Below are 18,385 nucleotides of genomic sequence, written 5' to 3' on the forward strand. Positions count from 1 at the left end.
TAATTGTTATTTCCAAAGTTAAAAAAGTAGGTATAGTTGAATGAAAGAAGTTTCGAACGTCGCCAAGTTTGCCCAAGGTCGGTTGTTGTCAGCAAAATACCGAAACTGCTAAGTTCAAAATATAAACAAAGTTACGTGATAAACAATGAAGCTTACCGGGATTGCCTTTGGCTTACAACAGAAAGGGTAACAAGCTACACAGTCTAAGGTGCGATCGTAGTTAATTCAGCACTCCAGCCTAGTATACTATTCGCTAGTCGAAACAGCAGCTCAAACTGCTGATTGGTCCTTCGGCGCGTTTTAGGCCAAGCATCCACACACGCGTAGTCCCGCTGGAAAACAAACACACAGCAGAAAGTAATTAGACTGATTAGGTTTAAAGACCCACGCGCAACACAGAGCTTTCAACGTTAAGGTCTTAACACACCAAGGGGTTGCGTAACGATCTTAAGGGGTCGCGAGTGGGTCTTCATGACTTTTACACTGTAGGCTACATACCTTTTAAGCACTTTTCTAACATTCCATATGGATATGTCAAAAGACCATTCTCAACTATGTTAGGTTGTAGTTAGGCATTTCTTCAACTAGCTACTAGAGCGTGTTGTTGCAACCAACAACATTATTTTCTTTCAACCACCTTTACAAAGGGGCGCGAATATCTTTAATAAGTTTAATGGACTTACAGATTAAACGGTTTGGGAAGCCCTGCAATAAGTAATCATATTTTTTGCTTACGAATTGAAGTTTCGCTGATCTAACATTAACTTTTTCTATTAGAGCAAAATACAATCAGGACGATGTAATCTACAGAAAAAAATAATTAAACAAAAGAAAATTTGTTGCAAAATGTTTTAAAATAGTCCCGATACAACCTGTTAATAAATGCACTAATCCTACGTTTCTTGACGCAACTCTGCAAAGCCACGTGATGTATCCTGGCAGGTCGTTGTAGTTCAAACTTAACTTCCGTCGGTCTGGCGTGGTCGGCCTGTTCATTATGGTTCATTTTGTGAACTGCATGGAAAGTTTCCAAAATGATACCGAATGACCGAAAATTTGCGTCTCGTGTCTAGAACGTGCAGTGTCAAATAAGGGCCTGATCCCAATTATTTTATTATGTTTTCGATAATTCGTGCTAAAATCTTACCACAAAAAAGTGTTTAAATGTTGCCTTGGCCTTGATATAAGGAATGCGACGGCAAATTTGTCTTTACATGGTAGTTACATTTAAGGCCACAAATGAAATGTTAAAATTGATTTAGAAGATCAAGAGTTTGTATGTTTATTGAAAAACCGTTTATGGATTGCTGTGTGTTGTATGTTCAGTTGATACTCTCCGATAAAGCACATAAAAAAGAAAGGACTGTAAATTATTTTAGGTAAAAAGGTTTTGTACAAACTTCCAATAGTTTTAATTCTGGTAAAATGTTGCTTAATACGTGATAATGTAAGAGAGTTTAAGAAACGTATAATGTGTATTTGGTGAATAAATAATACGCCTATACGAGTTTAAATGACTAATGCGACGAGTATAGTTTAACATCTGTAAGAATTCATATTTCGAGTCAAATTTACCCTGGAATGGTAATAAATAATTTAATTTTTTTTTAATTTTAAAGTTATTTTCTATTATTAGAATTTGTTTTACACTTTTTCTTACTGATGTTTTACGTATAATATTTTATAAGTGTTCCTAAAACAATCACTGATTTCTGTTATTGTACCACTGTGTTACTTACGGATTTCCGTTAGTTTGGAGAATAATATTTAAATGCAAATTGCTTTTCTGCGGATATTCACGCAGATGAGTTTTCAGCGAAGGTTGAACGTGTTTTCGACACGTTTTGTCTGGTTTCCAGCAAGCGAGAACGAATAGCTATCACGAATGTTTTTTTCTTACAATAATGGGACAGTTTCGAAAGAAAATTGAAACCAAGTAAGCTCACAAACTATAAATTGTGCAGAAATGTACTCTTTGCAATGTTAGTATTGGTCGAGATTTTATTTTGTTTTATAAAGTGCTTTAACACAGGCATTGAAAGAGCTTTTTCGAAAGATATCGGATTATTAAATGATACAAAAATTTATATTTAAAAGTCTGATCCAATAAGCAGAACGTAGCACATTAACAATAACCGATAGAAGAAAGTCATTTCTACTTCAGTAGTATTTCCTTTATAAAAAATTTATAAAAATGACTTTTTAACACCTCGTACTGCTTAGTGTTCTCAGGCATAGGTTAAACCTGTTGCGAGATGATTACGCCGCGTTACGTAGCCTTTTTGGTGTGTATTTTGGGATTTGCCGTTCTTGCAACTGGTAAGTACAACTATAAGAAAGATATTTGTTATGTTAAAGTCGTCGCCAAACCTCCGTAATATATTTTAGATATAACAGAAGATAAATGGCACAATAAAGTTTATGCTAGTATTAATATAAATATTTAAAAATGTCCCATAACGCCCCCTTGTAACTCGCCAACCCCCACAAGGGGGCGATACCGCTCACGTTGAGAACCTCTGTTCTAGGTTTTTATTTCGTAAGTGCTCAGACATTCGCACCGAACAAACTTTCCCTTAAACGCAGCTCAAAACGCCTGTCCGACGTCTGGACCCTTCTTGCAGCCCTATTGCTTTAAGCATGAGGCAGGCGTCAGCACGCGAGAACAAGCCAGAACGGCGTGCGAGGCGGTCGGTGCAAGTTTGCCGAGCGTTCGAAGTACCGAGATGCTGGCAGCGTTATCCTCCTTTGCCAGAAGCCTGTCGGTTTACTCGCAACAGACCACGCGTGATCTTTGGCTGGGCCTGATTCAACGCGCCCCCGGCAACACCTTCTACTGGGAAAATGGAGACAGGTTTGCGTTTTTCGGCGACATACCTGACCTTAATCTCCAGGTGAGGGATGAACGACGCGTGGTATTTTTCTCTCGATTCCGACTTGCTATTTTTGGCAGTAATTATCAATTCGATAATAATGGCATCGCTCTGGTTAACTCAATGAAATTGATCAGTTAAAAATGCTCAAAAACAAACTGCAAGGATTTTGGCCAATAAAATGATCACCGCTCAATCCATCCAGGGTATTCATGCAAATTGCCTTAAACTAAAACAAGCTTTTGGCAACGGCTGAATGGCTGTACCGAACTTACGTAAAAAGTTCGCACCAGCGCAAAAAGCTTGCAATGCATTCTTATCTGGCGCAAAAAGCAAACATGCGTATATAAAGTTGGAAAGGACATGTAGAAAAGATGAACATACCTTGCCCACCTTCGTACCGCACCATGGATCCACCCTGGCAAGTGCCGATACTATCACATGGCATCGGATTTTGGCTCTGATTTTACAATATCGGGCATCTATATTTCAGGTTACAGTGGGCAGATGTGTCTATTTAAGCCCTACCACAAACCGGCTTACGACCGACGTGTGCTCCGCCCAAAAAGCACATGTTTGCGTTGTGGCCAATCCCAACGTACTGCCCCTGATTGTCAGCATCAGCGACCCGACTTACCAGACTATTTTCGGCGGGAGTTACGAACCGGTGGACGGCTTCGTCTACAATGGCGCCACAGTTTACGAGTACCAGAAGGCCAGCGGCATTTACCTGTACAAGACCAACGTTGTGTCAGGTTCACTCCAAGGTACTGTTTCCGATTGTTTTGCAAGGCTATTGCGTTACATTATACAAAAGTTTACATTGTATAAAAGTATTCCTTATTTGCTGCTTCTAGCTGCACTAAAACAACGTAGGATTTAACATTATCAGAGAGTAACTTTGTTGGAGCAGCATTTTTAAATAAGCGCTATGAAGATAGGTCGTGTTACCTTATTTTATACCATACTCCAAGCAAATTCTTGAGGCAATAAAGAACTTTTAGTTTACTTTCTTTTGATCTATATTTATTTTCCGTCTATACTATAGGATTGCGCAGTCGTATACGATTCGAGGGAGTAGGTTTATTTTGCTCGGGACAAGTAATACTTAAAAACTAGTTTGACTTGCGCTTGCACAGAAGCAACGTCGGACCGATAAGGTCGCACACTGTAAATCGTAAAAGCGGAATAGTTGTGGGTGGAATATTTCCACGCTTGTTTTGTGGGTGGATACGTTATATAGTTATGACACCCTACTTTGTCGATTGCTGAATATCCACCCGTTTAAGTTACCTACATAATGCGATATCTTCGGTTTATTTTTGCTAAAGTCCTGTTTGGGACGCGACTTTATTTTATCGGGCTGAGCCGGACTCTTGAGACGGATTTCAGCTGTTCTAAACCAAATCCGAAACCCTGGACTATGTGGGTTTCATTTTGTGACCAAGTTTATACAATCTGCCTTCCCATAGTTAATACTTTTTGTTCGTTTGGACCTGCCGAAATGCGCATGTTCACTAACCAATTTTAAACAGGCCCAGGCTTCGTTATCGGCGGAAACCCACAAGTGCAGTCCAATAGCTACTGGTTCGGGGTCATTTCGAATGCCGTCTATCCACAAGACATTAGCGAGACGTGGGTCGCTTCTTCTCAACTAAATCAGCAGCAGCAGCAGCAGAACCTGCGTATTACCATCAATGCAGTAGGTTAGAAAAAGTAATTTCATGCAAAAGTTTAAAATGCGCAGGCCTATAGGGCGATTCAAATCCATGATCAAGTTAAAAAAATTGTATTTCAATCTCTTGGTTGTTTGTTTGTTATTAACACGTTTACAAACGAATCACGTTTAAATCGTTCAGCACACATAGGCAATGGTTTGTTAAGGTTGAACCACATTCAAATTTTATAGACAATATTATTAATGTTGTTAATTCTCCGCATTTTGCGAAGATAGAGTAATATAAAGTTATAGCAAAATATCTCATCAGCGTCCACCAGTGTCGTATGTAAGTTATTAAACAATAAGCTATTAAAATTGGTAAAAATCGTTAAACAATAAACTATTAAAATTGGTAAACTTGTTTGAAAATAATGAGCAATAACCAAACTCGAAAAGAACAAAAAATCAACATATATTAAGCAAATAGTTTTATGTGCAACAATTGGGATAAATTGCTCAATTCTATAAATAAAATGCTGAATGATAACACTTTATTTCCACCCAAGTCTTATTTTCAAAAGACTTAAGTCAAGACAAGACATTCGCTTAAAAGATTTAAGTAAAGTCAAGATATTTTCCACCAAAGACTTAAGTAGCGTCAAGTCATTTGAAAATAATGACTTGAGGGTACTTAAGTTAAGTCTTTGGCTTATATCATTACAACGCCGGCGTCCACATTAGGTCCGCACAGTCAGCAGTTGAGCGCCAAAAAGCGGTTAATTCACACTTCAATAATGATATCAATCACTTTTCCAACCCAGGCGGCGGTGCAAATGTTGGTAACTGGGGATCTTGGTCATCCCTGGGCCAATGCTCGGCCACCTGTGGTCTTCAAGCAAGCCGAACCCACTATAGAAGCTGCTACATTCCCGTCGGCAGCTCAACTAAGTGCGTCGGCCAACCGTTTAAGACCGAGTCCTGCAATCTGCCCGCTTGCAATACAGGTAACTAAGGATATCACGTTTGAACAGTTTTCGAGTCTTTAAATGAATTCGAAGTGTGCGCTTGTTGTAAATAAGTTAAATCCAGGCACACATCATCTTAACATCGTGACTTAAGGTAACACACGCCACATTTTAACTTAACATTAGTGGAATTATTGCTAATATTTTAAAACGTTGTCATATCTATAAAAAAACAACTCACAGAATGGAACTAATATCTATTTTTGCAATGTTTTAGGTATAGTAGTTTTTAAAACAACAAGATTTGTTATATGTTTGTTAAAAAGCAAACATACAGGGTTAGAGTTTTACTTTAAACTATACCCAATTTGAAATCAAAATAAACAGTAAGCTAATATTGGGTTGCGATTGACAAAGGCTTGAACAATATTGACCAGCCTTCGTAGCGGTTATTTTAACTAAAATAGAAGCAGAAATGGACAATCCGTTTTTGAGGCCTTATGCGAAGTTTATCGCCCATATAGCCTGTTGAGATCTAGCTTTTCTTATTTTTGCACTACACAATTAACGCTAAAGTTGCGTCAGTCAAATTGGAAATTCGCGCACAGACAAGTAGCTGGTCGTCATTATAGTTAGCCTACGACAATGTTGAGTGTGATGCTGTCATATCTCATTTCGCCCCGTTGTTTTGTAGAATAGTTTTATTATGGTTTGCTCAGTATGTAGAAGAGCTGCGAAGTGAGTCGGATATGGGACTCGAAGGAGTCGGTTTGTACTGCTGGAGTCGGACTCGGGACTCGAGTTCCTAGTCCGGCGTGAGCATGCGCAGTACTAAATGTTAAAACTGAAATGCTGTCAACTGTAAATGCGGAATATCATATGGTGGGTATTTTCCAAGACCCGGGAGTCGGGATTATTTTCAAGGGTCTCAGCAGCCCTGCTATGTAGCTCTACCGTTAGAACTCTGCAAATTGTTTTCACTATTGTAGGCTTAACAAGCCAATACTTGTGTTGTCCTAGCAAAGTCAGTAAACAATGAAAACTTTAATCGGTTTTCTCCTTTTTTGCAGTCCTTGTTACATCCTGGAGCAACTGGTATTCCTGGGGAAGTTGCTCGTCTTCGTGTGGAGGATCAAGCTTCCGAAACAGGGTCTGCCTTGCCGTAGGAGGTGATTCCTCTTGCATCGGTCCTTCTTCTGAGAGCCGAACGTGCCCTAATAACTGTCAAAACGTCGCACAACCACGAGGTAACCGTTTTTTAATTTTCCGTCGCTCTGTGTTTTATTATATGCTTTCTGTATATGGTTCAATAAACGATGGAGACCATATTTTTGTTCTAATCTGTTATTTATCACATTTGTAACAGATTAGAGGGCAGGTTTTAAACCGATTGTAACCTTACCGACTGGCGAGTTTTTAGCACATATCGATACATATATACATAGCATTATAACATGTACCTTTAACAATTAGGGTAAACTAACCTACGTCCATTATTACCCCACTAACCTACGACCATATTGAAAATGAATAAAGGGATATTCGAAAGGTTCGCAATGTTATACATACTTTTGTGTGGGTTTTGGTATTGAAGCCGCGTAGTTTAATTACAAGTCTCATTAAACTAATTTGCCTCGACCAATCAACCTCACTATTGCTTCAATAAGTATTGTTGTAGTCTGATTACAAATCCACGCAGTTTTTTTGTTGGCTGGTGTTGAGCTGACCAGCCAGAAGCCGGCAAGCAACACAACCGCTTACTGTATTAACTAGAGAAGACTGGATATATTGATATAAGCTTTCGCATATATAAGTTGAAAGTTTGCATAAAAGAGGAAAGGCGACTCCAAAAAGCGAAAAGGATTTATAATCCGGAGCCTTTTTGGCAGCCGGGAACTTTAACAATAACGCGTTCACACAGGTGAAATACTTTTATCTATTACGGAAATATGTGTCACGATATAACATTATTCATGTGTGAAACAGCCGAATGCTTTGTTCTCAGAATGACAGCGAGTGTTGGTAAAAGGCGTGAAAAAGTGACAAATCATAAATCGTAACATATTTGATAAATACACAATACAATAAATTCCAAATTATCCACTAATTATTACTTATGACGCTACAGTATCATTACTATGTCGAACTACAGTCTCCCACCTTTATGCTCCATAACCTATCCTATATTTCAGGTATTTGCAGCGCAGCCACATTCCTGAACCAGTACACAACCTTCACCCCGAACGCGGCAACTTTCTTTTCGGGCCAGCAGATCCGAATCACCTGCACCAGCAACAGTCGAATTCCAAATGGAATAAGCGGTGTTTCGACTTGCCTGACTGACGGCAGCTGGTCGCCTACGAACCCCTGTCTTCAGCTGAGTGAGTAATCTTCAATGTTTTTTGCAGTGTTATAAACAAGTCATTTTTAAATAACTTAAGCCTAAAAAATGACAAGTCCAAGTCATTAGTTATGTAAGTCAAGTCCCAGTCAAATCAAGGGATTATTAGAGCAAGTCATCGCCTAGTCAATCTACTGACATCGAAATAAAACGATAAACCTTAAGTATATGGCTAAACATTTTCGATTTAAAAATTTGGGGTCTAACTGTTGACAGGCACTTTAGGAAATCGAAACACAACTAAAACCAGCACAACCTCTTTCTGACCTAACCTGACGTGCATTACAATCCTTATTAGGCCAACTAATTTCGATAACAATATTTTCAAAGGCACCCCGTTTATGCAACAATCTATTCACCTTTCTTTGCAGTTAAACTTATTCGTTAAATAGAGTGGGTGTGTCGTGACGTGTCTTACTAATTATAATATTATAAACAGATATAATATTATAAACATATAATATGATATTCCGTCCCTTGCTACGCAGTATTAGCTCGTGCTCTATATTTCTCTCTCTCCTCCCTCTCTCTCTTCTTACTCCCACTCTTTCGCATGTGCTCTCGCTATACTTGTCCCAGTCGAACATAGGCTTGCCACAAGGTAAAGTTCTTTTGAGTACTTATAATGGGACTGATAAATCAAGTAGTCTAGGCACCAGCTATAAGGAGTCATAGGGCCCTAACAACAGTCCCAATAAACATTAAGACATCCCCGAACCGCTACAGGTGCACCGTGATTTGCGTTTCGCAAACCCGTTCTTATACTTCAACGCAGACGCAAGAGACGAAAGCGTCCAGCAGTCTCCGTGCCCTCGCGGCTACAAAACGGCACTCGGCTACCGGCGCGATTTCTGCTTCCGTGCTTTCCCCTGCATGCGCACGTACCGCGAGGCGTCGCGTACCTGCTCCCGCGAAGGAGCCACGCTGCCCATAATCGGCGACCGCACCACGCACAACGAGATGAGCCGCATTACCGGCGACCTTCCCTTCGATCGCATGTGGCTCGGCTTCAGGGACAAGGAGTGGGACAACGGGGCACGTTGGCGCCCCTATGACTTCTCCCTGTTCCCAGATTCGGGAAATACCACCAAAATCGACGGTTGCTTTTTGATCGAGGCGCCGGGTCGCCGCGATGAGTACGGCGAGTGGGAGGATATTTCCTGCACCCGACCCAACGCGTTCATATGCGTGCGCCGAATTGGCAACCGCCGAATTGGCAACCGCCAAGGGTACGCCTACCTGCCCACCAGTCGTGATCAGTACTGGTGAGTAGTTGTAACCAGGTGTGCGGAGTCGGTTAAAAATACCCCGAGTCCGACTCACTAGTCAGACTCCAGCTAAATGTAAGATTTCGTCGAGTCCCGACTATGGCTCCGACTCTACAGCTTGTATTTTACCTATTTACGTAACTAAATTAAGGTTCATATTCTGCAATCAACTTATATAGGTGTCATAATTGATCCACCCGCAATACAACAATATTTCATCATTTGCTATTACACCTTTACACCTTACATTTTGCCGCCTTAACGGTTTCACAATTACTGCGCATGTGCACGTCGGACTAGGGACTCGGGTAGTTTTACGCGGTCTTACTCGAGTCCCAAATCGCGAGTCCGACTCCTGTTTTACAGTCCTGGTTGTACGGTACCAAATGTTTATAATTATGTGGAATTTAATACGAACTTATAAAAATTAAAACCGCTACTTTCAAGGTTAACGCGAGAATCTCAAATTATTGAGCTCCAAGCACAAAAATCGGTCCCTTTATATATTTATTAACAGATCTTGCGATCGTTTAATGTTAGCTTTTTATTGGATATATGCATGATTTGCTACATTCTATAAATTTATATATTTAAAAAAATCGTAGAAAAATATTGCAAAGCGCAATTCTATTTTCTGAGCATTGTTTTAGGTTACTGCTTCTCGCAGCGCTTAGTTCACTATATAGTCTAGTGACTTCACTTAAGTGCACTAAAGTAACTCTTCGAAAACATCTTGACTAGAGCATAATGGTTGGAGAATGTAGTAAGACGTAATAAGAATATCAAAGCCCATACAGAAGTAGGTATCATCTTTAAATAAAGACTTATGCGAAACGTGCAAGATGATACCTACTTCTGTATGGGCTTTGATATTCTTATTACATCTTGACTAGACTTTAATAGTTTGTGTAAACTCATCTCACGTAAGACGTTTTTGGATAACCTGACGTGGTGTGAAATTTTTAGGCAAATAATTAACTTGTGGTAAAATGTAGTGTCTACCTCAATTTATTTTTGCTGGATTTATTGTTTGTGCGCGTAAACAGTTACTTACAAATTGTTTGGTTTTTACGGGTTGCGATGTGATAGATTAGGAATTAAAGTGTAAACATAAATTGTTCGGTTTCCCTTAATCACGAGTTGTTACTAACAATTAATGTCAAAAAACGTTGGATCAATATTGAAAGACAACTCGTAAAACAAAAGTCACCTCGAAATTAAAAAAACTCCGAGCAAAACATGATTGGAGTTGTACATTTTTCCTAATTCATTTTGCAGATTCTGAAAACGAATGCGTTTAATTTGAAATATAAAATAATATTTCACCTGTTTTTTACTGGTAGAAAATTGGCATAGCATCAAAAAAAAAAAATAAAATCATTTCCTTTCAACATGTACAACAATCAGAAAAAAAAAAAAAAAAACACGACGACGAGTAACAAAAAATTTAAATTCAGAAAAACTTTTTGTTTAATAGAATTGTATTTTATTCATATAAGGACACAACAAAACGAGTGCAAAAGAAAAAAAGAGGCAAAATAAAATAGATTTCAGAAAGCGACGATTTAGCAGGGAGCCGTTAAAATACAGATGGGGATTCGGGCATACTTGTACTTATGGCTTCAAAAGAGCCTTGTCCACTTGCAGAAATTCAGAACTATGAAAAACGTTTCAGGTATTCCGACGACAATCGCGACATCTACCAGCAGCCGGGCAGTGTGCTTTCGGCGGGATTTGCAAAGCCCTGTTTCCGCCCAAGCCTGCCCAGCTACCTTAAGCCTTCTCCACTGAAGGCGCAGTACGCGGAGGGCGAACGCGTGCTTCTCACCTGTAGCGCGAGAGGGAGCATCGTCTCCGGCAAAGTGTCGATCCAGTGCCAGAACGGAGTCTGGAGCAGCGCCCAAGCCACTTGTAAGTCGCTATAGTGGTCTGCCCTGTTCAACTTAAAAAACAGCCCAGCTTAACACAGTCGAAGTTAAAAATTAGCCAAACTCCGGAATTTGCGTTTTGAAAAAATAAAACATTTAAAATTGTGGCGGGATGTTGAAGCAAAATCATTAAGCAAATCAGGTTTTGGAAAATCTTTCCCTACAGGGTTCCTGATACTTGACATTGTGTTTTTTGAATAACGTACATTTTGCTCGAAAAGTATCGCGATCCGATACCCAATGACGTCATAATATAATCAAACAAAAAATAGATGAAACATTAAAATGTAATTTTTTCAGGGTTATTAGATCAAAACTTGCTTTAGCGTAAAAAGTTTAGTTCCTTCCAGTTATTAACCTACTATTTATTGATAAATCTATTTTTCACGGAAAAAAATCGCTTCTATAGATCGCAAATATTAGCTGAAATTCCTTATTATTTGGGACCGAATCAACACTGATACGACCCTAGTATCGGACGATACCGGTAGTACCACTTAACTTTGGGTATCGGCTCCGATCCGATATTATCGTACATCCCTATCTTAACGAAACATATGTACCTTTGCGTGTATTTCTCCAGCTCTCATTGTTGAAATAATATATCAATCAGCAAATAAGAACAAGTTGATAATATAGAATATGAAGTACCGAATTTAGAACCTGTCATACAGCCTGTTTGAACTGATGAAGAATGAATTTTTTTAGTCCATCTGAAAAAATTATTGTCATTTTGAAGACATTTTTTTTATTAATTCTTTAAACAAGCTCACGTTAAATTCTTGACAAAGTTGAACTTCTTAACAGTGGGCCGAAACATAACTTTTCAACCTTCTGAACAAAGACATATAGGTTTGTTGGAGCCAATTATTTTAACAACACTGTTAAAAGAAATATAAATCTTACAGCTTTTGTGAACTCAAACGAAGTCACGCAAGGCCATGCCAGGGAGAACTCTAAAAGCCAGGTTCTCAGGTCGAAAGACGGAGAAAGAGCAGCCGTCCGCTTTTGACTTGAAAATTAGGGTCTAATTCAGGATATTTATCTCTCCCAGTCACGAAGCCATTTCCTTTGCGTAGACACTGGCATTTTGTGCAGCAGCGTCTTGTTTCGGAAAAAAAGAAACTGACAATCAACCTTGAAACATAATACGGATACGGGTGTATCAGCCAGACTTACTCAATAAGATTATTATTCGTGTTTTATTTGAGCAGTGGGGACGAAATATCCAAAGATCAAGAGCCGCTTTTCGTACTGTATATTAACCGCAAAGAGTCACACCCTACGAACTGGATGAAATGAAAACCACCCTGTTTGTTTTTCACAAATTTACATCCCTTTGCTGAGCTAGATTTTTTTGTAAATGTTGCACACTATTAGCAAAATTGAGTATATAGAAAGATATCAAGCTTTTGGTTTGTTTGCAAAATAATTAATTACCTTTCAAATTGGAAAACGCTTAGTTATATCACATCCACATGCCGTTACTGAAGTGCACAAACTAATTTAATATGGGATCGGTACCGACAAAAACTTATAGTAGAACAAGCGCCAAAACTACTATTTGACATCGGGCATCAGACCCCATCGGATGTTATCGGACAAACGTACAGCAAACGTGCATTTTTTCACCAGGAACTTTTTTTGTGTTTGACAGGCAATCCGATGTTTTCTCAATCGACTTGCCCCGTCGGGTCCAAAGTAGTCGGGGCGTTTTGCTACAAAGCCTACTCTGCTTGCGTCACCACCTTCTTGGAAGCGGCCCAGCACTGTGCTGACATGGGTAAGCCTAATGCATGGTCTGGGGCTTAATGAAAACGCCCCAGCAGAAATAATAAACCTTATTAAAGTATTACATTGAGGTTACAATAACTTTGTTTGGCCAACAATGTTAGCGTAAATAAATCAATTAAAAAACTTAGCTAAAGTGACATGCGTGCAAGATCGTCACTTTTGTAAGACTAAAAAAAGTAAATTGTTGTGTAAAGAATAAAGCACAGCCTAAAAAACTGCGATATTATAACATCGCGGGGCATTTTGTGCAAACAAATACCAACAAGTGAAACCTCTCTTTATATTGGTACCTGGGACGCAAAGTTCATATCTGATCATACATAGATACTCATGATAAAATTGAGGATAGTTGTTATGATATGCAAGGAACGCCATTTCATTATCAAACTCAACAGTTTAAAAAAATCAAAGGTTTTGCTAGTTTGTCAGTCATAACAAATATAAATAAAGTTATAAGGGCGTGAAGTTATAAAAGACACAAAAAATAACATCGAGAAACACTTCTTTTGCAAGGAATGACATTGCCAATCGTTGACGACCCAAATTCGGCCAGGTCGCTCTTCAGGAGAGTTCGAGCCAAATCGAGTGAAGCTTCCAACGTGGACCAGTTCTGGCTCGGCCTGCGTCACGAAGCAAACGGACTCGCTCAGTTTACTACCGGGTTACTCTACAACCAAACCTGGCCCTCTACAGGTAGGACGCTGTGCTTGAAATTATTTCGGCTCAAAATATATAAAGTTAGCCTTGGGCTGAGATGTGGTAGTTCATCCGATATGAACGGGTGCATCCTAGGTACAATAAACAAATGAGTGTCGCCTCTACAGGTGGGATGCTGTGCTTGAAATATTTTGGCTCGAAAGACATAATTTTAGCTTTCGCTTGGGATGATATTTAGCAGTTTATTCGATACCGACGGGCCCTTAGTATAATTTAGCACAAAAACAAATGAGTTTTAGTACATTATTTACAGGTGAACATGACTTTCAAGAAAATGCATTGTTTTTATTTTCACTGAACACGAGTCAGCAAACAAGCCAACGAATAAACAGCACGTCAACACACATACACACACAAATTGTGCCACACACATAGGCACACAAACCCACAAAGAACATAAACTAACAAAAACTCAAACACAGATAAAGTGCCCATAAACACAAATAGGCATACGCAAGCATAACGCACCAACACAAAAAAGACGTGAACATTAAACATGAATTTTGGAAAAAAAAATATGCATATAGCCATATACGCAATCACAAACACAAAGACGCACAGTGCACACTGTCACACAGATACGCACGCATGTAAACGTCCACAAACATCATAGACGAGAAAAACTTATACGTCCTGCAGTTCATACGCAAACATAGAGGCAAAATTAGAATCCAAACTGGGCTAAATTACAATAAAAACTACTTTCGATTAGTAGTTGTAGGCATAGTATGGATATCAAAGCCCCTACAGAAGTAGGTATCATCTTGAACGTTTTGAATAGCTCTTTATTTCTCTTTTTTATACGTTTTGAATAACTCTGTGTTATTTATACACTTACCATCAGTGCCTTCTCTCTATGTTGAAATTGAATAAAGAGTTATCCGAAACGTTCAAGATGATACCTACTTCTGTAGCCTATGGGCTTGGATATTCTTACTACGTCTTACTACAACCTCCAACCATTATGCTCCACAATTTGTAGTTATGGTACTGTAACTAAAACTGAATGAAATGCTTTTTTATAGCTAATTAACTTGTTTAGGGGTTCTTAAACTGGAGTCCGTATACTTCTTGGGGTTACATGCACTAGTTGGAGGGGCAATGAAGTTCTAGTTAAAAATCTTGATGAATAATTGAAAAAATGGAATAAGGTAAAACGAACCAAGTTTAATTAAAAATCGCTGTGGCGCTTTCTTTTCAATGCATTTTGACGTAATTTCTTTTTTTCACTTTTTTGACCGAAAACAGTAGGGTTGTTAAGTCTGATGGCTGTATGGCGTCTATTTATCACGTCATCTTTAAACTTTTATATGCCGACCCGGGTTCACGCGAACCAAGAAATTTGTTTTGGGGTGTGCGCGATAAAAACAGTTCAAGGGCCCCTGCTATAGTTCTGCTGAAACGGCACAAACAAAACTTATTACGCTCCGTCGCAGACGCGAAAGAGGACGACCAGGATTGCTACTACGTAATGGACGGCAACTTCGGCACCCTACGCTCCTCGCACTGTCGCAACAACAAGGGTACAACTTGCGTCAGCTGGACTGACCAAGTCAAGGGATTCTCACTGACGATATCTGATCCAGATCCGTGGTTAAGCCGCTTCGCTGGCGATTACCTGCCCATGATCAACCGAGTGCTAGGCAGTTCTCTTGTGTATAAGAAGGCCGACGACCAGCTGTACTTTTACGAGACAACGGTCGACTTGTTCACTAGAGCCCGATGTAAGTAAGGATTTTTCGAACAACAGTTTATTGGCGAGTAAATATGGAATAGCGATGTCCGATATTATCTGATCTAAGCCGATAAGCGATTCTTAAGTTTTGACATCGGTAGTCGTCAGATAATCAGGTGGTATCTTGAAAATATTAGATTTTACATGCTTTAGTTTCATCAATTTGGTTGTTTTCTCGCAGTAATCAAGATTCTTTGGTATCGGGTGAAACGGCAGTACGTTCCAGTATTGAATTTGACTTGACTTGACTTTTTCAGTTTATTATTATTTTTTGTAGAAATCCTATGACTTAAAAATGAATTACATAACTACTGGACTTGAATTTGACCTGATATTTGTTACAAATTACTTGACTTAAGTCATTTTCTAAATCTGAGACAAAGAAATTATTTAAAAACAATTTGTTTACAACACTGGTAGGCCTACGTTCGCCAAAATAAAGTGTATCGGTATCGTAATAAATTAAATATCGGAAATCACTTATGGCGAATTTTAATAAAATCGTCAAACTTTGAGTTGAATGTATTTGGTACTAACATCAGAGACGTTCTGAAATCATGCGAAGCTTGCTGTTTGCTATGCTAACACGACAGGTGCTGTACGGACAGCAACCGTACGACGCAATGTTTTTTCCGTAATACAGACTGAAAGTAGGCACGACAAATTTTAACCTCGAATTTGTTACATAGGTCTTGCGTTCAGAAGTTTAATTGAGGTGAATATCACTATAGTTTGTTGTATACTTCTGCGCACCCTCGGTTTGTTTAATTGTGTCAGTTGGACATAATGAGAAGGGTTCCCTGGGACACTAAGATAAATCCAGTAGAACAAACGGGAGAGGGCAATGAATATTTTGGATTAACTAGCAAAGTTACAAAAACGCAGAAATCAATCCTGTAGTTTATTTGTCATTATCTGAATTTTACTCTTCCAAATACTTTGCAAGTTGAATGACTCGTAAGTCACTTGTATATACTCTACTGCACAGTATACTGACAGCGATGTGGATTTTTAAAATGACCCTTTTATCAAAGTTACTGTCGCTATTTTCACAACAGCACGATTCGTTCGACGTTTTGTGATCGGAACTTCGCCGTTCGCTCGAAACAGGGTCGTCTGGTTGTCGGTTCATAGTGTTCGAAGGTTTCCCCATCTCATAATTGAGCCGTGGACGTACCACATCGGCAGCTTCAATCAAAGAAGGATTCTCGTCACCGTGCAGCCAATAAACGGTAAGCGAAGCCGATTGTAACAAGAACCATTTGAGACATTTGTTGAATATGGGTAACCGTTTGTCCAGTGGTTCTCAAACGGGGTGCCGCGGCACCCTGGGGTGATATTTCTAATGACCAAAGGTGCCGAGAGATATTTAATAATCTTCAAGAATCTGATTTTTTGATCAACTCTTACACTTTCTGTGTAAGATTAGAGTGTAATACATCCAATTAAAACTTCCTACGTTGTGCTTAGAGTTGATGTGTGTTGTTCTAGTTCCGTGTATTGTGACATTCTGTAGTGATTCACCTACGGAAAATCTTGTAGGGTTGCCGCAATCTTCTTATTATTTTCCGATGGTTTAGTCCATTGTGCAATGGCTTCCAAACTCTAAAAAAGTTTTACCTAGCAAGCCCTTTACTATAGGTTTATATATTTTGAACGGTTCCTTTTGAATGAAATTAGCAAAATAGAAAAACTTATTGCATTAGTATCAAAGTAAAATAAAAAACTAATAAAATAACTAGTGTAATAAGTTTGTTAATATGGGTTGTTTTGCTTCGCTTTATTCTACTTACCTATTTTCGTTTGAAACCACTGGTCTCTAGTGGTATTTGCGCAATGGTGAATCAAAGCATGTTTGTATTCACCCTCAGGGAATTTCCATAGACGATCAGAATATCGCCACAATCTTTAAAACATAGCCTACCCAAGGCTTTGGTGCGGTATATCACAAAATCCAATCTGTTTTGAGAAGCTTTCTCTATTACAATACAACTGTAATGCTGCAGCATATTAGGCACAATTGTAAGCCCTATATTTGTCGGCTAACTTTTGTTATATTTGTTTTCCAGGGCCAGCAAACCAACGCTATTATCTTTAGGTTGCTCGATTTGGGAGGTAAAAAACACACACAACAGGACCTGTAAACCAACAATATCGAAAGCGGAATCCTCTATAATACCATTGTAGTACGCCTATGACCGATGACGTAATAAAGCCAAACACGCAGTAACATCTTTGACGTAATAAAACCTGAACCTGTTGGAATAATTTCTAAATTCATTGGAAGAACTAAATCGCCTTTATTGCACCTAAAACCGTAGGGTGAGGGTAATGGACGATTGGGGTCACCAGTCTGATATTAGCCGTTTTGATATCAAAGTTTGGGCACCCTATATTTTGAATAGCACCGATAGAGCACCGCTGTTTTTTCACCGGACTGTTAGTGATAAAGTTAGGAGTTGAACACGTTAAATGCTTTTCAGAACTTATTCTGGCCGTTTGGGTCTTTTTTCGATTTAGATCTTATTCCAACTGTTAGATAATAATCCTATTTCGGTCTTATTACGAATTGTATTTTATTCCGCCGTTTATGTTATTCTAATTTCGCTTTTCTTGCTGGAGTCCACGTGAATAACCTACTAGTAATATATCGCAACATTGTTGTATAAAATTCTCTCATCTTTGTGCGTACAATCCAGCAATAATAAAATTCCACGCACCTATAATTATGTAAACACCTCACAGAAAAGCAAGGATTGTCAAAGTTGCTAAATGACACAAGTTTGCAAAGCAAATATGTCAAAACAAATTAGAACATATAACTACTACAGTTCTCTTTTATGGTATTTAGTTTGCGAATGCTTCCAAGAAACTTCAACAACCGGAGTGTTACCTACGGAAGAAAGAGCCTCTTTAAAATGTAAAACAGAATTTTAGGTTTATTTTTAACCCTGAAAAGCCTTCAACATGTGCTTTAAAAACAAAAAATACGGAATAATTTATAGTCCTAAGTTTCTTTCATCGGTCATGGTTCAGCTTGCGAA

At 38.9% G+C, this 18,385-nt stretch overlaps 1 protein-coding gene across 1 annotated transcript; it reads left to right on the top strand.

The window, feature by feature from the left end:
- Positions 1-1,240: 1,240 nt before the first annotated feature.
- Positions 1,241-18,228, top strand: LOC146137680 (uncharacterized). Its single transcript, XM_083393663.1, has 14 exons — positions 1,241-2,319; positions 2,587-2,894; positions 3,367-3,640; positions 4,409-4,579; positions 5,355-5,537; positions 6,569-6,745; positions 7,691-7,879; positions 8,675-9,164; positions 10,843-11,078; positions 12,753-12,878; positions 13,403-13,582; positions 15,043-15,330; positions 16,400-16,573; positions 17,411-18,228. Exons 1-14 carry the CDS (start codon positions 2,256-2,258, stop codon positions 17,437-17,439), a joined length of 2,889 nt encoding a protein of 962 aa, XP_083249789.1. The 5' UTR covers positions 1,241-2,255; the 3' UTR covers positions 17,440-18,228.
- Positions 18,229-18,385: the final 157 nt, after the last annotated feature.

This window comes from Ascidiella aspersa, chromosome 7, assembly GCF_963924565.1.
Source record: "Ascidiella aspersa chromosome 7, kaAscAspe10.2, whole genome shotgun sequence".
In the NCBI taxonomy this organism is placed as follows: Eukaryota; Metazoa; Chordata; class Ascidiacea; order Phlebobranchia; family Ascidiidae; genus Ascidiella; species Ascidiella aspersa.

What these genes read in the sequence shown, in the direction of transcription:
- LOC146137680 (XM_083393663.1), top strand. Translation starts at nt 2,256, where the DNA reads ATGATTACGCCGCGTTACGTAGCCTTTTTGGTGTGTATTTTGGGATTT. An exon ending in TGTGTCAGGTTCACTCCAAG is followed by an intron (nt 3,641 to 4,408) that starts GTACTGTTTCCG and finishes AATTTTAAACAG; the next exon opens with GCCCAGGCTTCGTTATCGGC. An exon ending in CTTGTTCACTAGAGCCCGAT is followed by an intron (nt 15,331 to 16,399) that starts GTAAGTAAGGAT and finishes TTTTCACAACAG; the next exon opens with CACGATTCGTTCGACGTTTT.